Below are 27376 nucleotides of genomic sequence, written 5' to 3'. Positions count from 1 at the left end.
GTAATAAAAACCACATGTTCTCAGTTTCGTAACACGCACATAATTATATCCGTTTGCGTGTGCTACGTGTGTTACGTCATGTATGTGTGACTGATGTGGTGCGTACAGTATAGTGTGTGATTGAAAATTACCTTAATGGAGACTTGGATAATGGACAAGCTATGGTGTCTAAAATACTTTCATCAAATCCCTTTGATCCACAAGCACTTGCAGATCGATGAAATTGTTTGACACGTGTATATGCTGAACTAGAACTTGCAAACTTGTTGAAAATGTATTGAGAGCGTTCCGAGAAAAGTAGTCTCACGGGCGCCGCCATTTTGAACCTCTTTCATAAATTATATTGTGTACGCTTATATAATAGCATAAAAACAATACTTTTTCAATAAATTTTTCTTATTTGAGTACGAATAAAACACAAAAATATGCAACATTTATTTAAACTAACTAAGATAATTATATGATTATTCATAAGAAAAACAAACGGGCTTGACAGACTTTTACATCACAGAAAGGATTTTGACAAGTCTAGTTTTTACTAAAATACAGAATGGCGGTGGAGGCGGACGAAGATTATCTTCGACAGCTCGCAGTTTTACATTCGTATTATATTCTTGGTAAGCTTAGAAACTAAACAGTAAATTTATATCATTGGGAAGGATTTGGGAATACTTGATGTGCGTATATGGAGGGAGGAATCGCCAGGTACCTCCATGACTTTGGTTTTTACTAGTTGTTTACGTTGATAGAGAACCATCACACTATTTATTTGGCTGGCCAATTTAAATAACTTATAAACTAACTACTATCCAAAACCATAAATAAACTAACAAAGTAAAAGTTAGTATTTCTACCTCCGTAATGGTTAAAAACCAGAAAAATCATCCTTAGAGTAAAGTACAGAAAACTTAATTTAACATTCAAAAGGGATTCAATGAGGTCCACCAATAAGAACCAATGACAATAGTGTAATGAACCCACAGGATGGCAATTGAATTTAGCTGACGATGCTCTGCCAGACAATGGGATGCTCCACGGACACTTCTAGGCTCCCCGTGAGGAGCTTTATAGTTTCTAGAAGTACTCCACAGGCAAAGAAGGAGTTCCGCTTCCAATCAGGAAACTAATTGTAATTGACTCTGTGATTGGATAAATAACAGTGCACTAGGCGTTCGTTGACAGGTTAAACAAGAAACCCATGTACTACAATATACTGAATCCATTTTATTTAATCTGTTATTTATTTCCTGATTGTAGTTAAAGAACAGCTGTTGGAGCATCAGAGTGCAACTATAGGTCTATACCCAAGCAACCCTGGAAACACCAAGAGAGCTCATATTGCCCATGTTAGAGACAGTATCTACTGCGCTGTAGCAACATGGAGCTTGGCTTTAGCTTACAGGTAGGTTAGGACCTCTAGACTTTGAGTACTAAGATGTCACTGGACTAGGTTCTATACCCAAGCAACCCAGGAAACACCAAGAGAGCTCATATTGCCCATGTTAGAGACAGTATGTACTGTGCTGTACCAACATGGAGCTTGGCTTTAGCTTACAGGTAGGTTAGGACCTCTAGACTTTGAGTACTAAGATGTCACTGGACTAGGGTCTATACCCAAGCAACCCTGGAAACACCAAGAGAGCTCATATTGCCCATGTTAGAGACAGTATCTACTGCGCTGTGGCAACATGGAGCTTGGCTTTAGCTTACAGGTAGGTTAGGACCTCTAGACTTTGAGTACTAAGATGTCACTGGACTAGGGTCTATACCCAAGCAACCCTGGAAACACCAAGAGAGCTCATATTGCCCATGTTAGAGACAGTATCTACTGCGCTGTGGCAACATGGAGCTTGGCTTTAGCTTACAGGTAGGTTAGGACCTCTAGACTTTGAGTACTAAGACGTCACTGGACTAGGGTATATACCCAGGCAACCCTGGAAACATCAAGAGAGCTCATATTATTGCCCATGTTAGAGACAATATCTACTGTGCTGTAGCAACATGGAGCTTGGCTTTAGCTTACAGGTAGGTTAGGACCTCTAGACTTTGAGTACTAAGATGTCACTGGACTAGGTTTTATACCCTGGCAACGCTGGAAACACCAAGAGAGCTCATATTGCCCATGTTAGAGACAGTATGTACTGTGCTGTACCAACATGGATCTTGGCTTTAGCTTACAGGTAGGTTAGGACCTCTAGACTTTGAGTACTAAGATGTCACTGGACTAGGGTCTGTACCCAGGCAACCCTGGAAACACCAAGAGAGCTCATATTGCCCATGTTAGAGACAACATCTACATTAAAATGCATCTTAAGTCTGTTGTATTTTATTCTTCAGGAAAATTGACAATGATCATGGACGTACTTATGAGTTGGAGCAGAGTTCAGTGAAATGTATGAGAGGTATTTTATACTGCTACCTCCGACAAGCAGATAAGGTCAGAGAAGTGGTAGTTAATTAAACAACAAATTCTTGTCCTCCGACACTATCTCACATCCGTCAGCCATGTTTAAACAATTTTGTGTGTAACATGTTCTTTATGCGGCATAGGGCCTGTATGCATGATGTTTTTTTGTTGTTTTTTTTTTCATTTTATTTTTTAAGCATTATCGTCAAAATTTGTTTAGAGAATGATTGTGTTAAATTTTGTTTTCTTTGAAAAGCAGGCCAATCATTTATATATTTGAAACAAGAGAAGGGTGTGGCAAGTTTAAATGTCTCCATGTGATGAGAAAGTTCTTACTAGAATAGATTTGTTGATAAAGAGAACTGGTCTGAACTATGTACAATGTACATTCTAAATTAAGATAGAAACATTTAGGTTCAAACTAAATGGAATGTATTCTTGATATCTTGAAATAAATCTGTGTCTTAACCTCTATTTCAGTTGGAGAAATTCAAGTATTCTCAATGTGAGGAGAATGCATTGGATTGTCGTTATGACATGGTGAGAGGAGATACATTGCCTGATAGTTACCATCATCTACAGATTGACATCGTCTCGTTATATCTCTTATATCTGGTACAGATGATCTCATCAGGCTTACAGGTCAGAATGCTTCTTTATTGCTCTCTTTCAATTACATTATTTTCTTTGCTCATTAATTTTATTGATTCTGGGTGTTAAGCCAAGAACTATGAGAAAAAAACCGATCTTAATTACTGTAGAATACAAAGAAGAAAGTTTTTTATGTTTTAGATGTGGGAGGAAACCCCAAACAAGTATTTAAGGGAAAACCCACGCAGTCAGGTAGGGACTGAAACCAAGTCCATGTAGTGCCCACCAGTGATATTTAAACCGAGGTACCAGAGGTGGAAGGCAAGGAAAGATACCACCACACCAACCTGACCGCCCAACTTAGCTTATCAACAATTTTGGCAAAACATTTTCATATCTTCTTGCCAGTTGAATATTTTGTATTCTTGCACTTTATGTCGAGTTTGATCCTTTATACTGATTTGAATGTCTCTGTAGATCATATGGACCCTGGATGAGGTCAGCTTTGTGCAGAATCTTGTATTCTACGTTGAGTTTGATCCTTTATACTGATTTGAATGTCTCTGTAGATCATATGGACCCTGGATGAGGTCAGCTTTGTGCAGAATCTTGTATTCTACGTTGAGTTTGATCCTTTATACTGATTTGAATGTCTCTGTAGATCATATGGACCCTGGATGAGGTCAGCTTTGTGCAGAATCTTGTATTCTACGTTGAGTTTGATCCTTTATACTGATTTGAATGTCTCTGTAGATCATATGGAACCTGGATGAGGTCAGCTTTGTGCAGAATCTTGTATTCTATGTCGAGTTTGATCCTTTATACTGATTTGAATGTCTCTGTAGATCATATGGACCCTGGATGAGGTCAGCTTTGTGCAGAATCTTGTATTCTACGTAGAGAGAGCCTACAGAATACCAGATTATGGAATGTGGGAGAGAGGTAGTAAATACAACACAGGCAAATGTGAACTTAATGCAAGGTAGGTATTAGCTTAGTACTGTTGGTATATGGGTGTCACATGTGTTATTGAAAATAGTTCCAGATGCTTGTTCTGTTGCAACCTTGTTTATTGCAACCTTGAAGATCAGGCATTTTCAAAATATGTTTGATCATGCCCAATACCTTGTCATCATGCCCAAGACCTTGTCATGAGACAGTTATATTTGCAACATTGAGACAACCTACTCAACTTGGTTTCCCTCCACTTCACACAGAAAGATCACTTTGGTTGGGCAAGATAAAGTGTTTTTATAGTGTCTTGCTTGTTTGTATAAATTATTCATAAGTTGAAATGTGAATGGTTTCTCTCCTTGAGATTGCTTAGAACTAGTTGACTGTACATTGCAAATAGACCGTCCCTTGAAGGATATGACTTAACTTGGGTACAAAACATCCATCTGTTGTGTCATCAGAATCACCCTTAATCAAGACACTTAACTTAATCTCTGGTTCGGATGTAGTGCAAAGAAAGATTCCTTGAAATGATTTAAATAGTGAGAAGGTCCTCCCTAGTGTTTCTGGTTCATTTATAGCAAGCAGCCATGTTTTTCTACCAAGTGACTGCCTCTCATACACCGCTGTTCAGAGCTCTACATCGAGTGCCAATTAGTTTTGCGCATGCGCGAGATTTTCAGAAAGTCCAACATGAGATGAATTATTCATAGCAGTGACCCCATCGCTGTTTTGTGCATGTTTCTATGACTTTAACAGCGAGACCGAATGACGTCAACGATGAGTTTTGTTAGACTGTTGTGAGTAAAATTGAATTTCCCTGATATTAAAACAATGTTTGTTGTAGAGGAAAATTATTATTTTATCAAATTATTCCGTTTATATAGCAGCAAACCCTCTCTGGAATTATCAAAATCAGTGGGATTCCACCGACGTTTTTCTGACGCGGCCTACATGTTTCACATACAAACTTAACAAACGCATACACTGCACAATGTTTATACAATGTGCACACGTCACAAAAAGCGCAATTGCCCAATGCTTGTGTACATTACCCTTGATAAAAATTCTTCACCAGAACGTCGTCATGTGTTACAAAAATAAACAGGGAATTGTTTTCAAAGGGTTTGCTTTCTCAATTTTGAGTGGAAAACATCAGTTGTTATATATTTCTTACGTGTGAGGTCTATTTCTCAACAAGAAAATTCACATTACGTAGATTTTGAAGGATCAATTCGACTCAAAATCCGACCATCGCAACTAACTTCATTGCATATTCATGTTTAGTTTTCCATCTTGGCTTTTAATTGGTCAAAAATCGCGATGACCCCAGATCGTTTTCAACGGTTGAAAGGCTATGTTTTGTTTACGATTTTGACTCAAGCGGGCGCTCGTCAACAATTTCCCACATGCGCAAAACTAACTGTCAGCGAGTAAGCAGCGGTGCATACATTATGACTAGTAAAAGAAGTTAACTCTTTTTGTTTTTGTCTTTCCTCTCTGTTTTTCAATATTTTAAAAGGATTTTCTTGGGGTTTTTTGTATGTAGTGTTAGTAAAAAAAATGTTGGGTGCTTAAAGGATTTGGGTACTTTTTGTAACACAAAACACAATGTCCACAGATTTACATTAAACTTACACCGTTTGAAGATAATGATAGTATAAAGCGTACCTTAAAATATTAGTTGCTGAGGTGCTGTTGTTTTTGAGAAATGAGTAAAACAATGTCATGAAAATACGTTTTTACATGCTGAAATAATTTTCGTCTCATGACTACTGAGACGAAAATTATTTTCATGACAGTGTTTTACTCATTTCTCAAAAACTACAGCACCTCAGCAAGTAACATTTTCAGGGAAGCTTTCTACTATCATTATCTTCAAACTGTGTAAGTTTAGTGTAAATCTGTGGACATTGTGGTTTTTTGTCCTACAAAAAGTACATAGACCCTTTAACTGAATAACAAATAAATCAAAAAAGAAAAACGCGTGAACTAAATGTTCTGCTACCATCCACAGTTCCATCGGCATGGCAATAGCAGCTTTAGAAGCCAGTAATGGTTTCAATCTATTTGGACGTGAAGGAACGTCATGGTCGATACTCTATGTAGACCCTGACGCACATGGACGGAATCGAACCATTCTACAAAGTCTATTACCAAGGGAAAGTAGTTCAAAGGTCAGTAGATTGTCTTAAAGTTTCAGCTACATTGCTTCAAATGTTTTGGGGTGAAACAATTATCTAAACCTAATACACATGTACTTTGAAGGGCATCCTTTCTTAGAATAGTTAAACTATCAACAACTGCTTATCAAGCAAGTTTTATGATCAAGCAAGCAAGACTTGACCAACCTATGCTAATTAATTAATTAATATCAAAGTTTTACATAGCTTACGTATCTACCAAACAAAGTACTCAAGGCGCTGAGTATAATACAATTGGTCTTTTCTGATAATCTAACAATAATTATATTTGCATCATGTTTTCCAGTAAAATTTAAGATAACAAGATATGGCGCCTTGTCAAAACCTCCAAGCCGTTCCATTCCGCGTGCATTCTGCGGGAGTCCGCGGATTTTTGTAACAAAAGAACCCGTAGCAACCGGGCATGTCCACGGCCACGACGGCTCATTTACATGTCAATAAACATGAATATTCCGGGGGCTCCGCGGAGCGACCGGTCGGCCATTGTAAGGTCCAGCTTATGAGCTGACCGGCGGAACCGCGGAGGAACGTAGGTGGTTAACAATGGTTTTACCTTAATTTGCAGATTAAAAAGCAAAGTAAGGGTGGATGTGTAACTAAAATCCATTTCCTCCAATGTGTGATTTTTAAGACTTGGTTGGGCCTACATAACCAAAACATGAATTTTAAAAATGGTTGTCTTTATTCCCGGATTCGACTGACAAAAGTTCCAGGCTATGTGCAAACTCCGTTCCAAGTGGGTCAGAGTATCCAGGGGACAATTTTAACTGTTCGTTCTTACTTTCCAAGCGGAAAACATTAGTTTCTTATTTATAAAATCCCAAGTCACCGTCACCAATAAACAAATCTACACACCTGTGCGAGTGTGTCTCCATGTCAAAACAACCAGATAGTCTGGTTTGTCCAATGTCTGGGGGGGGGGGGAAGCCACAGTTTCAGAGACCGGTGTTTCTATTGGCTGTTGAATTTACATATAGCGCGTAACGAATGTTTTCATTGGTCGATTTTGCCTACTGCCAGAGCAGCATATTGTATTCAACATCATGGAAGAAAACGTTGAATAGTCGCGGCGGCGGTGATTTCTTATTAATTTAGCATCGTTTTTCTTGCGGGAAAATCGATTAAATGTGAATGGTTTCAAGTTAAAAATCGATATTTTTGTATCAAGCATAAATGTTGCAAATTATGCTTCGCAAATTGGATCGCAACATTTGCGATGCACTTTTTACAATTGCATAGCAAATCATCAAAATTGCATCACAAATTGCGATGTGATACAGGCGAAATCGTTCCCTGATTATCACAAGCGCTGGATGGTGTAATTGTCTTGTCGGTGCGGCCTGTTCGCTTCCAGGAGGATGTTATTCATGAGTAGAAAATGTATTGTTCTGGAAGAGCACGGCCGGTCCGCGTCCAAGCCGCTGATATTCATGACCTGAAAATACAACTTGTTTATTCATGAGACTTATTGTTATACTAACAATAGCGCCCGGCAAGGATAGCTCATTAACTTTGCCACGCTTCAACGCACATGGCCGTTCTTCTGCAGACTGTCCGAGGTCCTTAGCAACGGCGGTATTTGCTGTCCAGTCCGCAGACTGTCAGCGGAGGAACGCCCGGGAGGTTTTGACAAGGGGCCTAAAGAAAATGTGCCATCTTTATGACAGTCTTGTAGTACCTTATTTTTAATACCTCACAGGTGAAGAAAAACATCATATAGTGTGGAAATTTCACAAGTTTAGTATTTTATGTTTATTGACAACTAGAATGAAGGAATTAATAAATGAAGAATTATCTTTCTAATAATTATAACATTTCCTCTGTGATTTAGAACACGGATGCCTCACTGATTCCAGCCATTAGTTTCCCAGCTTTTGCCATCAAAGATGAAGCTCTTAGAAACAGGACCTTTGAAAAAATCATCCGCAAGTTGAAGGGGAAATATGGTTTCAGACGATTCTTGAGAGATGGTTATGGAACGCTGCTTGAAGATACAAACAGGAAATACTATAAACCAGCAGAAATCAAGGTTAGATCAATAATAGCAATCTGAATCAGAATTAATAAAAATAAAATGTAAACTAATTTTGGTTTTACCATTACACCGATGTGTGTTAGCACTGGTTACAAAATGTAAAAGGATTGTATCTATCAACCCAAGTACCATTTCCAACCCTTCAAAATTAAACTTCTTTGTTTAATTCTGTTGGACTGAGGACTGCACTAGTTGGATTGAGGACTGATCTGGTATTATGCTTTATATGCGATCAGGCATACCACCATAATCAGAGTCCAACAGTTTGGATGTTGAGTTACTGAATGGTAATTGAGGATGTATCTGGTAATATGCTTTATATTGGATGAGGCATACCTCCATAATTAGAGTCCAACAGTTTGGGTGTTGAGTTACTGAATGGTGTTGGATTGAGGACTTATCTGGTAATATGCTTAATATGGGATGAGGCATACCACCATAATCAGAGTCCAACAGTTTGGATGTTGAGTTACTGAATGGTGTTGGATTGAGGACTTATCTGGTAATATGCTTTATATGGGATCAGGCATACCACCATAATCAGAGTCCAACAGTTTGGGTGTTGAGTTACTGAATGGTGTTGGACTGAGGACTGCACTAGTAAACTGATCATGCTTTACATGGGATAAGGCATACCACCATAATCAGAGTCCAACAGTTTGGGTGTTGAGTTACTGAATGGTGTTGGATTGAGGACTTATCTGGTAATATGCTTTATATGGGATCAGGCATACCACCATAATCAGAGTCCAACAGTTTGGGTGTTGAGTTACTGAATGGTGTTGGACTGAGGACTGCACTAGTAAACTGATCATGCTTTACATGGGATAAGGCATACCACCATAATCAGAGTCCAACAGTTTGGATGTTGAGTTACTGAATGGTGTTGGATTGAGGACTTATCTGGTAATATGCTTTATATGCGATCAGGCATACCACCATAATCAGAGTCCAACAGTTTGGGTGTTGAGTTACTGAATGGTAATTGAGGATGTATCTGGTAATATGCTTTATATGGGATGAGGCATACCTCCATAATCAGAGTCCAACAGTTTGGATGTTGAGTTACTGAATGGTGTTGGATTGAGGACTTATCTGGTAATATGCTTTATATGCGATCAGGCATACCACCATAATCAGAGTCCAACAGTTTGGGTGTTGAGTTACTGAATGGTAATTGAGGGGCGTATCTGGTAATATGCTTTATATGGGATGAGGCATACCACCATAATCAGAGTCCAACAGTTTGGATGTTGAGTTACTGAATGGTGTTGGATTGAGGACTTATCTGGTAATATGCTTTATATGCGATCAGGCATACCACCATAATCAGAGTCCAACAGTTTGGGTGTTGAGTTACTGAATGGTAATTGAGGGGCGTATCTGGTAATATGCTTTATATGGGATGAGGCATACCACCATAATCAGAGTCCAACAGTTTGGATGTTGAGTTACTGAATGGTGTTGGATTGAGGACTTATCTGGTAATATGCTTTATATGCGATCAGGCATACCACCATAATCAGAGTCCAACAGTTTGGGTGTTGAGTTACTGAATGGTAATTGAGGGGCGTATCTGGTAATATGCTTTATATGGGATGAGGCATACCACCATAATCAGAGTCCAACAGTTTGGATGTTGAGTTACTGAATGGTGTTGGATTGAGGACTTATCTGGTAATATGCTTTATATGGGATCAGGCATACCACCATAATCAGAGTCCAACAGTTTGGGTGTTGAGTTACTGAATGGTGTTGGACTGAGGACTGCACTAGTAAACTGATCATGCTTTACATGGGATAAGGCATACCACCATAATCAGAGTCCAACAGTTTGGATGTTGAGTTACTGAATGGTGTTGGATTGAGGACTTATCTGGTAATATGCTTTATATGCGATCAGGCATACCACCATAATCAGAGTCCAACAGTTTGGGTGTTGAGTTACTGAATGGTAATTGAGGGGCGTATCTGGTAATATGCTTTATATGGGATGAGGCATACCACCATAATCAGAGTCCAACAGTTTGGATGTTGAGTTACTGAATGGTAATTGAGGACGTATCTGGTAATATGCTTTATATGGGATGAGGCATACCACCATAATCAGAGTCCAACAGTTTGGGTGTTGAGTTACTGAATGGTAATTGAGGACTGATCTGGTAATATGCTTTATATGGGATGAGGCATACCACCATAATCAGAGTCCAACAGTTTGGATGTTGAGTTACTGAATGGTAATTGAGGATGTATCTGGTAATATGCTTTATATGGGATGAGGCATACCTCCATAATCAGAGTCCAACAGTTTGGATGTTGAGTTACTGAATGGTGTTGGATTGAGGACTTATCTGGTAATATGCTTTATATGCGATCAGGCATACCACCATAATCAGAGTCCAACAGTTTGGGTGTTGAGTTACTGAATGGTAATTGAGGGGCGTATCTGGTAATATGCTTTATATGGGATGAGGCATACCACCATAATCAGAGTCCAACAGTTTGGATGTTGAGTTACTGAATGGTAATTGAGGACGTATCTGGTAATATGCTTTATATGGGATGAGGCATACCTCCATAATCAGAGTCCAACAGTTTGGATGTTGAGTTACTGAATGGTGTTGGATTGAGGACTTATCTGGTAATATGCTTTATATTGGATGAGGCATACCTCCATAATTAGAGTCCAACAGTTTGGGTGTTGAGTTACTGAATGGTGTTGGATTGAGGACTTATCTGGTAATATGCTTAATATGGGATGAGGCATACCACCATAATCAGAGTCCAACAGTTTGGATGTTGAGTTACTGAATGGTAATTGAGGACGTATCTGGTAATATACTTTATATGGGATGAGGCATACCTCCATAATCAGAGTCCAACAGTTTGGGTGTTGAGTTACTGAATGGTAATTGAGGACTGATCTGGTAATATGCTTTATATGGGATGAGGCATACCACCATAATCAGAGTCCAACAGTTTGGGTGTTGAGTTACTGAATGGTGTTGGATTGAGGACTGATCTGGTAATATGCTTTATATGGGATGAGGTATACCTCCATAATCAGAGTCCAACAGTTTGGGTGTTGAGTTACTGAATGGTAATTGAGGACTTATCTGGTAATATGCTTTTTATGGGATGAGGCATACCACCATAATTAGAGTCCAACAGTTTGGATGTTGAGTTACTGAATGGTGTTGGATTGAGGACTTATCTGGTAATATGCTTTATATGGGATCGGGCCGATTTCACAAAGCATTCAAATTCACCGCAAGACAAATTCTCAGTATCGCCATAGTAATTTGTATTGTGACATCACACTTTGCTTAGCAACTTCGATTGATTTGCAGCTACGATCAATCTTAGATCTTTGTGAAATCGGCTCCAGGCATACCACCATAATCAGAGTCCAACAGTTTGGGTGTTGAGTTACTGAATTTATTGAATTTACTGAATTTATTTAATTTAATTTTTGTATGTTTACAGATGTTTGATAACATCGAGGCAGAATGGCCGATGTTCTTTGTTTACATGATTATTGATGGAGTAGCTAAGGGTAACAATGAACAAGTTGAGGAATATAGTACCTTATTGGAACCATTGATGAAGGAGACACCAATAGGTAAGTCATGCTTGAGTCACAATGATCTAAGGGTAACAATGAACAAGTTGAGGAATATAGTACCTTATTGGAACCATTGATGAAGGAGACACCAATAGGTAAGTCATGCTTGAGTCACAATGATCTAAGGGTAACAATGAACAAGTTGAGGAATATAGTACCTTATTGGAACCATTGATAAAGGAGACACCAATAGGTAAGTCATGCTTGAGTCACAATGATCTAAGGGTAACAATGAACAAGTTGAGGAATATAGTACCTTATTGGAACCATTGATGAAGGAGACACCAATAGGTAAGTCATGCTTGAGTCACAATGATCTAAGGGTAACAATGAACAAGTTGAGGAATATAGTACCTTATTGGAACCATTGATGAAGGAGACACCAATAGGTAAGTGCACTGGGTTCTTTTTACGTGCATTACACAACACACAGAACCACCAGCTTTACGTCCCATCCAAAGGGTGTAATAAAAAACCAGTAGTATTGCCTTTAAGAGGGTATCCTTAATATATTAGTAATTAGTTCTCCCTGTCAACTTTTAAAACCATCCATTTACTCTTGACTTTCTTACCCTTTTATTTTCTCTTGCAGGGAAAGTCCTTCCAAAGTTTTACTACGTTGAGCGCAGGAACATTGAAGCAGAGAGGAAAACTCCCCATAGTCAAACAAGAATAGCAAGTCAAGAAGGGGCGGAGTCCGATAAGATATTTTTGTGGGGGCAGTCTATGTATCTTATTGCATGTATGCTGAGTGCGTAAGACTATAATAGTAACTCTTTTGTCATCCTTCTTATTTATACTTGATTGTCTTAAAGGCTCTCTATACATTTTGTAATGACTCTGAGAATTTACTTGGTGAGAAGTACAGTTTTTGAGAAACTTTTCACTTCAAAGTACTGTGGTTATGGAAGAACCTAAGAAACGTTACTGACAGTAACGTTTCACAGACTGTGCATTCCAACTGCAGATTATTCGTCCATGGACAAAACCGCTCCAGATTTTTTGCAATATCTCAAAAAAACACTACCACATGAACATGTTAGTTAAATGGTATATTATATCTACAACTATATAGGATTGAAACGAGCAGTGGGTTCTAACTACTTAATGTATACAATCCCTTCAATTTATGAGCAATCCTCTGGTTGATTGGAATGATTGCTCGATTATTTGATTGGTTGACTGATTGATTGTTAATCTACAGAGGATGGCTTGGTCAATATGAGTGAGATTGATCCTATTGATTAATTGATCGATTGATTTATTGATTGATTGATTGATTGATTGATTGATTGGTTGATTGATTGATTGATTGATTGATTGATTTTGAATCTACAGAGGATGGCTTGGTCAATATGAGTGAGATTGATCCTATTGATTAATTGATCGATTGATTTATTGATTGATTGATTGATTGATTGATTGATTGGTTGATTGATTGATTGATTGATTGATTGATTGATTGATTGATTTTGAATCTACAGAGGATGGCTTGGTCAATATGAGTGAGATTGATCCTATTGATTAATTGATCGATTGATTGATTTATTGATTGATTGATTGATTGATTGATTGATTGATTGATTGATTGATTGATTGATTGATTGATTGATTGATTGATTGATTGATTGATTAATTGATTGATTGATTGATTGATTGATTGATTGATTTTGAATCTACAGAGGATGGCTTGGTCAATATGAGCGAGATTGATCCAATTGGTCGATACCATGGCTCATCAAGCAGAACGACAATGAAACATAACACAAGATATTCTGCATTTGAGGTAGGAAATCACACACGCTGTCTTTTAATTAATTGATTCAATTAAGTTTTATCTGATGGGGTACAATAAGTACACCTCCAGTTCTTCTCAGAACACACTCGCACATAAAGCTATCTCAGAACACACTCGCACAAAAAGCGTTATTTGTAACATTGTTTGAAAACCTACAACTGATTTTACCTTCACAATGTAAATCTTGGTAGTAGGAACCTCAGTAAAACTAACTGAACAAATATAATATATAAGACAATAATTGATTTAATTAATGCGTAGGGTAGATGGCCTCAGCTTGCAATCCAAACCGGACCTTCTTCAGAGGCATAAACAGGTACAAACAATTACATATACATTTATCTGTTTATAGCAAAAAAAGAGGGTAAAGGGATGTAGGGAAGGATCCTGAAAATAAACGGGAAAATTGATTTAATAGCAACCAAGAATAATGCTTAGTTGAAGCTGAGATGTATTGAAAAGTCTGAACCAAGATATGGGAAGTTTTTAATAACTAAATGTTGTTCAAATTAATAATATGTTGTTATCAATGTTTGTATGGTTTCCAGAGTACTGCCAAGGATATGACAGTTCAAATGGCCTTCATTGCAGAGAGTGCCAGACTACAGGCAACCTTAGGGATGTATGGTATCCAGACTCAAACACCTACACAGGTTGAACCAATACAGATATGGCCACCAGCAGAACTCATTAAGGTATATTTGTTATCAACAAAATTAGTCAGCTAACATCCTATGTGTGTATATGTATACTGTATTCTGCCACTGTAGTTGCAGAAACATCCTAGTTGCAATCACTCCTTCTTCACTTTTATCCAATACTTCTTGTTCGCAGCGATGATCCTTAGCTCCCTCAGTTTCTTTCAAGATCTTAGTGTTTCCATTTTTGCATCTTAAAGGTCTGACTGAGGTAGACTATGTAGCTGTACCTGTTGGCTCCTACTATGGGGACTTCCTACAGAACTTAAACATGATGTAGCCATCTTGAATTTCTTTCTTATAAATCAATGAAACAAAACTGATGCAAAACGCTGAAAGAATTCAATCCGGTCCTTTGTTGAGAATGACTCTTTAAGCTGTGCATCTCAGCCAAGTACAGCTTATAGGACAGAGGTTATAGTAATGAATGATAAAGATCTGTAGTAGAGTTTGTAATTAAATAGATTGTTCAGAAATCACACCAATGGCCACAAAGTTAAATTTTTCTATTTATACTTTGTCACAACTTGTTTAAGCTTACCAGTTCCTCGGTAACAACGCTAAGCTTGGGTTAACTTTTTCTATTTATACTTTGTCCCAACTTGTTTAAGCTTACCAGTTCCTCGGTAACACGCTAAGCTTGGGTTAACTTTTTCTATTTATACTTTGTCCCACTTTGTTTAGGCTTACCAGTTTCTTGGTAACAATGCTAAGCTTGGATTGACTGGTCGTCCACCTCGTCCAATCGGCAGCTTAGGTACATCCAAGATTTATCGAATCCTAGGCCGGACAGTCTTGTGTTATCCATTGCAGTTTGATAGAGCAGATTTCTATATGTATCAGGATATGTCACTGCTAGTGGATGATATTAAGGTATGGTATTAAGGAAATATATTACATCATGGTTGACATGTTATGAATATTTGGTTTGTACTACCCCATGGTGGGGGAGAGTTGAAACCTGGCAAACTGATTGTAATACTAACAGTACACTGCATATACACTGCATATGAACTGTGTATATACTGCGTGCACACTGCATGTACACTGCATAAACACTGGCGATACACTGCAGTGCAATTCATAGTGTGCTGCTACATGTATGTATCATGATTATCACACATCAATGTATGGTAAAACACAAACAATCATCTTTATCCAAGATGAAAAATTGTTTGTGGTAATTAACTGCTGCCAGTTACAGGATTCGAACTTGCCTCTCTTCACTAGGCCACTCAGTGGTGTAGGGGGTTTATATTCTGTTTTAGAATGCAGGTGTCGCGTGTGTATTTCTATCTGTAGGGCTTTACAACGCACAGAGAATACACAGAGAATACAGTGCTTATCACACCTTGGTCATACATTGGGTCAAACCTAAATAGTACGAAGTTTACCGTACAAACTCTTTACCAAACAATTAACTAAAGGTATAAGAAATTGAGATTCAAATTAAATTTTACACGTGGTGTACCTTTATTTATTTTTTCAGAATCTTGTAGCGTTCATGAGACGATCATGGACAATGTCTGGAAGACCAACTATCTGCATCCTCATTAAAGAAGATCATTTTAGGTAAGCTCAGGGTTTGATGTCAACTCATCCATGAGAATACTTCATAATGAAATAAATCTACAACTAAATTCTGGTTCACATGCTTTGCTCAAAGCGAATTTGATGTCACCTCCTTTTGCTGCGAGTGTTTTGCAGGAGGTCAGCATAAAGAAACTCCTCTCTGAAAGGTTCCTTGCGAGTTTGTGACGTCAAAATTCACATCGTATTTGCATCCATAGGAAGTATGAACCGGGTTATAGTCGGGCTGTCTTAACCATATTATTAAGTGTAGTTACGGAGTGGTTTAGTGCACTGCATTTAATAACTAGTGTCTGAGTCATGTCAATTTAAATAAGTATACAACTTTATTTTTAAAAAATTAACATCTATCTCTACTCATAAGCCTGGTTCATACTCTAGTGAAAGCAAAAGCAAAGCCAATAATCTTGCGTCACATTTGGACAAATATGGGGTGTATCGGTTATTGCGTCATCAAAATTTGCTCCTTATCGCTTTTGTGTTGAGTATGAACCGGGCTGTACAGAGAATGGTAATGTTTCAGCTGCTAAATAATAATTGTTTTTCTAGAACTTCAAATGAAAATGGGTTGATATTTGGTATTATTTTATGTTTATTGCTAATATTCTTAATCTTGTTTATTAAATTGTGCCTTTGTGAGCGCTTTATGTTATTTTGAAATGTAAAATATTAATTGATATTTTTTTTAATAATTTTCTTTGGTAAAAATTATAATTGTAATAATGAAATATTGATTAACTTATTGTCCATACAGTGGTGCTAAGGGTTCTGAGATGCTAGATATGTTAGCCATGTTTAAGAGAGGCAGTTGTGGAGGAATTCGTATCAAAGTAGATCGTCTTCAGACTCTCTTAGCATCTTCCTTTGTTGAACATCTTGACTTCCAGCTTCCAGAAGGAGTGTAAGTTTATACTTTAAGTCACAATTTGAGATTAGAACTTAACAATCCATGAAATGGTGAAACCTTTCATTGTATACCCAAGGAAATAATAGTCACTTACATTTTAATTTAACATTCTTTTTCAACCAAACCTTTACAGTAGGCTGATTTTGTATGTTGTTTAACCTGTGGAGTTTGAAATCCAATGTTCTATCATCTGTAGCTTCTAAAAACTGAAACAAATTTTGGGAACAATTTGTTTGATAAGTCATGTTTGTCCTTTTACCTCTGCCACAAAGCAAAAAATATTTAACTTTCACCAAGGATTTGGCACAACAAGGGTTTTAATGGCCTGACCCTAACAGAGACTTTTTCAAAGGATATTTTTGTTAGACTGATTTTGTTGGCTCTTCCTCTTGATTTCCAGCGCTACTATTGCGCTATTCAAGCGCCTTGAGGAGCTGAATGTAGATCATCTCCCCCTTCAGTCTAGAAGTCGACACGCTAGCTCACCAAGCTCAGCAGAGTATGAAACAGAAGTATTTGACCTCAAGGTAAGGTCATTTCATTATCACATGAGTTTGTTGATCATTTGACCTCAAGGTAAGGTCATTTCATTATCACATGAGTTTGTTAATCATTTGACCTCAAGATAAGGTCATGTCATCATCACATAAGTTTGTTGGTCATTTGACCTCAAAGTAAGGTCATTTCATTATCACATGAGTTTGTTGATCATTTGACCTCAAGGTAAGGTCACGTCATTATCACATGAGTTTGTTGAATTATCTTGCGTGTAGATTGATAGGATTCTCTGCCTTTTAATTGTAGACAGGTTGTGGGAAAAGGGCAATGTTGGTTGGCTTGCAATGCTGTTACTGTATGGAAATGTTATAAATTGAACATTGGACAGAATAATATCCGGAAAGGTTTTAGCTTGTGCTGATATGAGATTAACAATTTCAACTGATTCAGAATTGGGTTCTATTTTGATCTATATCTCTGCTTGGTTTTTGATGGATATACTTAAATTTGAGTGTTTTTTTATCAATGACATACATGTAGTTGCACCTTGAAAGATCACAATAATATCTTGTGAACAAAGTCCAAAATGGTCAGTTTCTCCATTTGTTTTCCTTTCTTTCCTAGAAATATGAGTGTTTGCCGTCGTGGGAGTTGGTTGATAAGCTTCGTCATATGGTGAATATGGTTCATCAAAGTAGTGTTCTGGGATTGCTGTTAGAACGAGAAGGTCTGAACTATCTGACAGAGAATGGTATGTATGAGACCCTGTCTGGCTACGGCTATGGCTAGATCTCCATGTCATCATGCATTGAAGTATCGGTCATCCCTAGCAACACTCTTAGCAACAGCCATAGTTGTAATTTGAATACAGCCTTGCTTTATATTCAAAGCTGGAGATAGCTACTTTAGTCTGATATGTAAAATAATAATAGTGATTTTATATATTAAAAATAATAATAGTGAAGGCAGAACTTAAGGGTCTTAATTAAAGACTAACTAAAAATTAAAAAAAATGCTTGATCTTTAGTAGCGACAACTACTTGTCAGGATTGATAATTGGAGACTTTCAGATTCTAGGTGGCAGCAAATATAATGGGTATTTATCTACTGTCTCTTTTTGATAATAATAATAATAATAACATTAATCATAATAATAAAGACTTGTAATGCACACATCTGTCTCCTTTTGTAACGCACACATCTGTCTCCTTTTGTAACGCACACATCTGTCTCCTTTTGTAACGCACACATCTGTCTCCTTTTGTAATGCACACATCTGTCTCCTTTTGTAACGCACACATCTGTCTCCTTTTGTAACGCACACATCTGTCTCCTTTTGTAATGCACACATCTGTCTCCTTTTGTAATGCACACATCTGTCTACTTTTGTAACGCACACATCTGTCTCCTTTTGTAATGCACACATCCGTCTCCTTTTGTAATGCACACATCTGTCTACTTTTGTAATGCACACATCTGTCTCCTTTTGTAATGCACACATCTGTCTACTTTTGTAACGCACACATCTGTCTCCTTTTGTAATGCACACATCTGTCTCCTTTTGTAATGCACACATCTGTCTCCTTTTGTAATGCACACATCTGTCTCCTTTTGTAATGCACACATCTGTCTACTTTTGTAATGCACACATCTGTCTCCTTTTGTAACGCACACATCTGTCTCCTTTTGTAATGCACACATCTGTCTCCTTTTGTAATGCACACATCTGTCTCCTTTTGTAACGCACACATCTGTCTCCTTTTGTAATGCACACATCTGTCTCCTTTTGTAACGCACACATCTGTCTCCTTTTGTAATGCACACATCTGTCTCCTTTTGTAACGCACACATCTGTCTCCTTTTGTAATGCACACATCTGTCTCCTTTTGTAATGCACACATCTGTCTCCTTTTGTAACACACACATCTGTCTCCTTTTGTAATGCACACATGTCTCCTTTTGTAATGCACACATCTGTCTCCTTTTGTAATGCACACATCTGTCTCCTTTTGTAATGCACACATCTGTCTCCTTTTGTAATGCACACATCTGTCTCCTTTTGTAATGCACACATCTGTCTCCTTTTGTAATGCACACATCTGTCTCCTTTTGTAATGCACACATCTGTCTCCTTTTGTAACACACACATCTGTCTCCTTTTGTAATGCACACATCTGTCTCCTTTTGTAATGCACACATCTGTCTCCTTTTGTAATGCACACATCTGTCTCCTTTTGTAATGCACACATCTGTCTCCTTTTGTAATGCACACATCTGTCTCCTTTTGTAATGCACACATCTGTCTCCTTTTGTAATGCACACATCTGTCTCCTTTTGTAATGCACACATCTGTCTCCTTTTGTAATGCACACATCTGTCTCCTTTTGTAATGCACACATCTGTCTCCTTTTGTAATGCACACATCTGTCTCCTTTTGTAATGCACACATCCTTTGGTAATGCACACATCTGTCTCCTTTTGTAATGCACACATCTGTCTCCTTTTGTAACGCACACATCTGTCTCCTTTTGTAATGCACACATCTGTCTCCTTTTGTAACGCACACATCTGTCTCCTTTTGTAATGCACACATCTGTCTCCTTTTGTAACGCACACATCTGTCTCCTTTTGTAATGCACACATCTGTCTCCTTTTGTAACGCACACATCTGTCTCCTTTTGTAATGCACACATCTGTCTCCTTTTGTAATGCACACATCTGTCTCCTTTTGTAATGCACACATCTGTCTCCTTTTGTAACGCACACATCTGTCTGCTGTCTTCTTTTACTTCATGTCTCTGCAAGTATCCCATTATGGTTTGCTTCTGAAAAACAAATTCCTAAAAAAACAATTACTTTGCAAAATATCCAGTCTTCTGATGCTGAGAGCTTTTGTTGTTTAACACTCAATAATAATAAGTAATTATTGTATTGGAATATAAAGCATTTTTTATAGATCATTGTTTAATAAAGTGATTTATTTACTCTGTTGTAGGAACTGTTGAACAGGCCTTGACTAGAGTATACAATAAGGCTGCAGTAAAGGAGGACTGGTCCACGGTGCGTTACTGTGCTAGCATTCTACACAAAGTCATTGATAGTTTGGCGCCCTCTATTACATCCATGCTGGTTGCAGGCAAAATTGTAAGTTAATTTTCAGACGAGACTAAGGCTTTGTCTGAATATGGCTAAGGTTTCCTTTCCACATCATCATGCATTGAAGTATAGTCGTATTCGTTATCGTAGCTGTCAATTCGTAAACTCAGTTCTTGTTTTGACCTGTTGGCCAAAAATCATTTCACTGGTATAAAGTGTTGTGTTTCTATTTTTTTGCAAAAGAAATAGTTAAAGGCAGTGGACACTATTAGTAATTGCCAAAGACCAGTCTTCTCGCTTGGTGTATCTCAACATATGCATAAAATAACAAACTTGTGAAAATTTGAGTTCAATTGGTCATCGAAGTTGTGAGATAATAATGAAAAAAAAAATACCCTTGTCACACGAAGTTGTGTGCTTTCCGATGCTTCATTTCGAGACCTCAAATTCTAAATCTGAGGTCTCGAAATCAACCTCGTGGAAAATTACTTCTTTCTCGAAAACTACGTCACTTCAGAGGGAGCTGTTTCTCACAATGTTTTATACTATCAACCTCTCCCCATTACTCGCAATCAAGTAAGGTTTTATGCTAATAATTATTTTGAGTAATTACCAATAGTGTCCACTGCCTTTAATGGCCTAGCAGATACTTCCTCTTTAGCCCTTTGAGAAAGACTGTGCTAAGGTCAAAAACAGTTTTTACATTTATACCATAGGTGCTTTTGGTTGGATAAGCAGTTTGCTACAGCTAGTTTTATTTTCTCATTTTGATTTTTTAATAAAATTATATCTCGGACAAAGAGGTTCAATGCAAAGACATTGCATCTCTGCACCATTGGTTTGGTCTTGCACACAAAGTTGTTTTGAAATCTCTTCATTTTTCTGAGATGATGAACTGTTGTCTTTAGTGAAGTTGTTTTTTCATCTTGACCCTCTCAGGTGACAATTGGTGTATTTGGTCATGAGGAGGAGCTAGTTATGCGACCTATGAACCCTAGAGAGATTACTGGCATTATCTTCAATCGATGCCAGAAATATAACGTCCGAGAAGCGGTGATGCAGCAAGAGATTATCATAGCATTAGGGAAGCTTACCGTCACTAGGCCAGATCTCTTCAGTAGTATGTTGAAGATCAGAACAGGGTAAGATAGGGTAAACAATCAAACACTTTGAGAATCTTAAAAGCCAACTGTTGACAGCTATGTAGCAAGTATGTCTTCTTTTGGAATTTACAGTTTTGTTCAACTCATTTGTATCAACTTTCTGGTGGTTAATGTGTAGGAAAGTTTGTTTTTCTATTTGCCTAACATTGTTTTATCCATCAGACTTACATAGCTATCTTGTATTGTTGTGTATCGCTGTAGAGGGATTCATTGGCTTAGGATGATGTCAGTAAAATGGTTTATGTATTTTGTTTTCAGTTGGTTACTTCACGCTATGAGGACTGAACTGAAATTAACCTGGAATGAAACAGAGGTAACTTTTTAACTTTTATTTCAAGTCATATGTGAATTGTGTTATTGGATTTTGAAATTCCAAGATAACTCCAGTTAGCACAATATAATTTTCAAAGATTGGAAACTCATTCACACTTAGTGCACAGTTTGTACAGTTACTCAGATAGGTAATTCAGACTGATTGTAAAACATACTAGATGAAGTGTCTGGTTGCTTCTTTGGATTTGTTTGTTTGTTTGTCTGTCTGTTTCTTTGTTTGTTGGGGTGTGTTGTTTGTTTTGTTTTTTCCCCGAGGAAGGGGGTACTTTTGTAAGACTTTTAAAAGTATGCAACACATAGCATTTAATTACAAATATTAATGTCTTATTGTTAGCCAATCCACTCGCTGTCTCCACATTCGCTGAAAGACCTCCTTGTTGAAGTGCTAGAAACAACAATCAAGTCATCCAGTACAGAACGGAATTGGTTAGAGCTACGTCAGTTCAATGGAGCCTTAAATCGAACACCAGCAAACTTCTATGATAATGGTAAGAACTCATAATAAAAAAATTTAAACATATCAAATCAAAATCACTGTCGATGAAACAAGTGGGTCTTTAGTAGTTTCTTGAATGATTCAAGTGAGTTGCCTTTCTGCGGCGATCAGGAAGTGAATTACTTCAAGATATCTTGAGATATAATAAACTGTTTTGTAAATTTTAATATACTTTGTTTCTCAATTTGATATAAAATGAGATTTTTGTTTGTTTATAATTACAGTTTGGGACATCATGTCCAGGATGCCTAATGGAATCATTATAGCGGATTATTTCTTGCCTCAACAACCAACCTTATCAGACATGACCCGAACTGACCTTAACTTTGCCCTTCAGATTGAAGAGATGTTTGGTCGGATCTCACATCCAGAATATAGACAACTTATGGTTGAGGTGAATTTGTTTTCTTCATTTGTTAATATTTGTAGCTCAAACAACTCGGCTCTTACAATTTAAGATACAATCAAATCTTGTAGCTCAACTTTAGGATATCTACGCCCTCTTTGTTAAAACAACAAACTACAAAGTTGAAAATAAGTGCGTCTTCAAGTTCTTCCCAAGTGATTCAAATAGTGTCAACCAGCTGACCTGAGTTGGAAGGTCATTCTAAACTATAGAGAGCTGCGTTAGTTGTAATTATTAGGTGTTCGGGCAACAGCCTGAACAACTCTTTGTTATTTACTTCTTCCTCTCAGAGTCGATTGCCAACAAGAAAAAGCATAGTTGCGAAGCTTGCATTAAATTGAAACTTTGCATGCGGGTAGACAATAACCAGTAGATGATACAGAAGTTGTTACGTCACGATGACGTCATCAGTTGACGAGATACACTAATTCAAAGTTTATTATTTCAAAAAATCATAACTTTTGATCTACATGAGGGATTCTTACAATCAATACATCATCGGAAAGGTCATTAAAAACTCCAGAAACGCCTTGCAGACATGACCCCTTTTTGACCTTGTCTTCTGGTTCAAATCGAATTTATCGTATAATTTCTTCAAAAGTACATTTTGGTTTTATCTACGACCATACTTCGTTGATAACACCGGTTCCCGTGTGATCACTGAAGTTAAGCAAAATCGGGCCCGGTCAGTACTTGCATGGGAGACCACTTGGCGACCAAAACTTTTTTTATTTAATTTTTTTCTTCTATAAAAAGCTTATCGTTTTTTAGTCTGTTTTCAAGGCGTTTTTCAACATACATTTTCCTTCCGGTTAGTTAGTCTCTTCTCCAGTCGTCATTATGCATAAGTGCCTATGTCCTCAACCACAAAAGCTATTTTGACAATCTATACATCATATGAAAGGGCTTTATGTACATAGTCTGTTTTCAAGGCGTTTTCAACAAACATTTCCCTTCTGGTTAGTTAGTCTCTTCTCCAGTCATCATTATTCATCAGTTCACATTTCCTCAACCACAAAAGCTATTTTGAAAATCTATACATCATATGAAAGGGCCTTACGTACTTCACAAAAATGGGTATGTTGATGACCTTCTCTTGACCTTGTGACCTTTATAAACCGAAGTGCCTGCAGAATGCTTTGAAAAGGCGTTAATTAATGGCTTTTAGGTTGAAATGTAGACATTGATGCTTTACAATATCACACATCGAGAAAACATTTTTCGTTTGATTTCTTTGATGAGCTATTAACAATACTTTTTTTCATTGATTCAAACACTGACCCAACAATAGCCGAACACCTAGTGTTTGTTTCTACAAACACTAAATTCTAGTTGATGTTGTTGTTGTTGTTGTTGTTGAAATTTTGAGATTTTTTTTGTCCACAGCTGCTCTCAGTGATGTCTACAATATTACAGAGAAATCCAGAGTTGGAGTTTAAGAAGACAGTCAACACAGAGGCAGTAAGTACAGGCCTTAAAATAACCCACGGCACCCATAGCACTTGCCACGGTGCTTTTGCTGTGATGCCCTTTGCAGAGTTCCAATATGAATTTTAATTGTCCTCATTGAAGTGCCCCTTACTAGAGGAAAGTCGATGTGCCCCTTTAAGAACTGAATTCAAGGCCTGTATGTAGACTAGTTACAGCTCGGGGGTGATTTCTGAGGCTCATTTAGTTCCAAAATTTTGAAGCATTTTTGTTTACATTAACCTATTTATGATATGTAGATTATTTTTACAAATCTACACTCAGTCGTAGACTAGTAGAATTAGCATGGACTATCTAATTTATGCATGAGTTAGTTTACAAATCTATACTTATTCATGAAAAAGCAAATTCATTGAAACTATTACATAATCAATGGCTTTGGGGGGAAACAGTTCCAAGTCGGAGAATAGACTCTTAAGTGTAGATTTGTGGCTACAATGTACTAGCCTTTTCGCCTCAGACATTCTATCCACAAATCTTCTCTTCCTCATCCATTATAAATATAACTCCAAAGCAATATCTGAATCTATAATCCTGTTGATGTTTGTACTCGCAGCTCATCAAGGAAGCATTCGACAGCTTCAAAGCACATCAAGGTGAATCATGTGACATGAAGGATTTCTACAACACTCCGCCAGTGGCTGTCCGTGGTACTATGAGCTATCTAGCTAAGGTTATTGTCAACAGCCTACTGGATGAAAGCTTGGATAAAAGTGAAGATACTTGTACAATATCTTAATAATAGTTCATAACGTACTGGATAGAAGCTTAGATAAAAGTGAAGATACTTGTACAATATGTTAAAAATAGTTAATAATGTACTGGATGAAACCGTGGATAAAAGTGAAGATATGTGTACAGTATGTTAATAATAGTTCATAATGTACTGGATGGAAGCTTGGATAAAAGTGAAGATACTTGTACAATATGTTAATAATAGTTCATAACATACTGGATGGAAGCTTGGATAATCTGAAGATACGTTCAACTCTCTGTATCACAAGGTTGGTGGGACTGGCCAAATTACATTTTCAAAATGGATTTCAGAATGTACTCTTTATAAGCATTAACTCTTCTTAACATTGCCCTTACAAGAGCCGACTGTACTTGTACAATATTTCAAGAACAGCTAATAGCCTATTGGATGAAAGCTTGAATAACAGTGAACATACTTGTACAATATTTCAAGAATAGCTAAACGCCTATTGGATGAAAGCTTGAATAACAGTGAACATACTTGTACAATATTTCAAGAATAGCTAAACGCCTATTGGATGAAAACTTGAATAACAGTGAACATACTTGTACAATATTTCAAGAATAGCTAAACGCCTATTGGATGAAAGCTTGAATAACAGTGAACATACTTGTACACTATGTTAAGAATAGAGTCACTACTACTCATGATAATAACAATTACTTCATTGTAACAACAAGTCACTTGTTAAACAAAACCAAAGTTGAATCTTGTAGGATAAAAGTGTGCTGTGTATTAAATGTTGGTTATAAAGCTAATGCTTAAAAGCTCTAAAGAGAACAAGTTCAATAGAACTCCCTAGGTTGAATTACAGATAAGAGCTTCCTTGCCGTGTATAAATCTAGTTGAACTATTCTTCATTTATAATAAGTACTTGTATTGAAATATAGGCCTACAACATTAACATTTGTATGCATGCAGTGTTATATACTGAATTGATTATGAATTGATCGTGTGTCTATAACCAAAAATAGACAATTGATGTTTAGAGCTCAACCAAATGAAACCAAATAATATACAAAGAGCCATTCTGTTTGAAACATTGCGACTAAACCAATTGGCTCTTTTTAGAGTGAACACTTCCTCCTTGAAGAGATTCAATACTGGGTGAACTCAAAAGAATAATAAAACTGTTGATCTTTGTTTCAGGCACACAGTTTCAATTTCAGAGATAGCAATACTTAAAATAACAAAATCATGGTCACAAAACTGGAAGTACAGTTTTATTTCTCGTGGTCTCATAGATAAAGAAATAAACATTAACATTTGTATGCATGCAGTGTTATATACTGAATTGATTATGAATTGATTGTGTGTCTATAACCAAAAATAGACAATTGATGTTTAGAGCTCAACCAAATGAAACCAAATAATATACAAAGAGCCATTCTGTTTGAAACATTGCGACTAAACCAATTGGCTCTTTTTAGAGTGAACACTTCCTCCTTGAAGAGATTCATTACTGGGTGAACTCAAAAGAATAATAAAACTGTTGATCTTTGTTTCAGGCACACAGTTTCAATTTCAGAGATAGCAATACTTAAAATAACAAAATCACGGTCACAAAACTGACTGGAAGTACAGTTTTATTTCTCATGGTCTCATAGATAAAGAGATAAAGTGTTCATGAATTGATGTGTGGACTGACTACTCTTTAATGAAATTACTTCACTTAAAACCTTGTGTTTTAATTTAAAATCTTGATGAGCTAAAGATGAACACTTCTTATATTTATTTTTCACATACATCATGTATGTGAACATAGTCAAACTCAGACGAGGTAGTGCCACGCTGATTATGCTACCCAACCTGACTTGCAATCATGCCGGGCTGTGGTGTGCTTCTGTTGTTTTTGTAATTGGTTTATTTTTGTAAATTCACAAAAAGTTTCAAATCCTACAAAATTTTCCAAAAATGTTTTGAAAATGTTTTCAGATTTACTGATGTGTTCTTCATAGAGTTGGGACATAAGCAAAGAAAGAAACACAGTGATTTGTTTTAACAGATCATCAGCTAAAATATCATCTGAGTTATGGGGTTGTGATTGTTTCCCTGGTAGACGCCACTTGAGAATTAAAATGGTTGAGTAATATTTTATCAGATTTTATCGATGAGTGAAAACAGTTACTAGTGAGTTTATGATGAATTAATAAATATATTGCCAAATAGTTTTGTAAATAGTTTTATTAGGTTTATCATGAAGCTTATGTATAATAAAGTATTTTAAAAAATTAATGTCTTCAAAGGTATAGCTTCTTTGGTTTTAATGATGTGTTGTTTTTCTAGTCTTCATACTCTGATCATTTAAAAGGAAGGAGGAAATGTAAAAA

General features: G+C 37.0%; 1 protein-coding gene across 1 annotated transcript; it reads left to right on the top strand.

The window, feature by feature from the left end:
- Positions 1-544: 544 nt before the first annotated feature.
- LOC117289135 (phosphorylase b kinase regulatory subunit beta-like) lies at positions 545-26618 on the top strand. The gene is made up of 23 exons (XM_033770116.1): positions 545-617; positions 1258-1402; positions 2338-2437; positions 2888-3049; positions 3844-3980; positions 5970-6129; positions 7988-8185; positions 11678-11813; positions 12409-12567; positions 13499-13602; positions 14163-14309; positions 14997-15185; positions 15802-15884; positions 16657-16803; positions 17210-17336; positions 17932-18058; positions 20303-20451; positions 21343-21545; positions 21825-21879; positions 22234-22387; positions 22620-22789; positions 24188-24262; positions 24846-26618. Exons 1-23 carry the CDS (start codon positions 551-553, stop codon positions 25026-25028), a joined length of 3177 nt encoding a protein of 1058 aa, XP_033626007.1. The 5' UTR covers positions 545-550; the 3' UTR covers positions 25029-26618.
- The last annotated feature ends 758 nt before the right edge of the window (positions 26619-27376 follow it).

This window comes from Asterias rubens, chromosome 4 (assembly GCF_902459465.1).
Source record: "Asterias rubens chromosome 4, eAstRub1.3, whole genome shotgun sequence".
Taxonomy (NCBI): Eukaryota; Metazoa; Echinodermata; class Asteroidea; order Forcipulatida; family Asteriidae; genus Asterias; species Asterias rubens.
The sequence above is the reverse complement of the archived record's forward strand: the minus strand, read 5'-3'. Positions and strand labels throughout refer to the sequence as shown.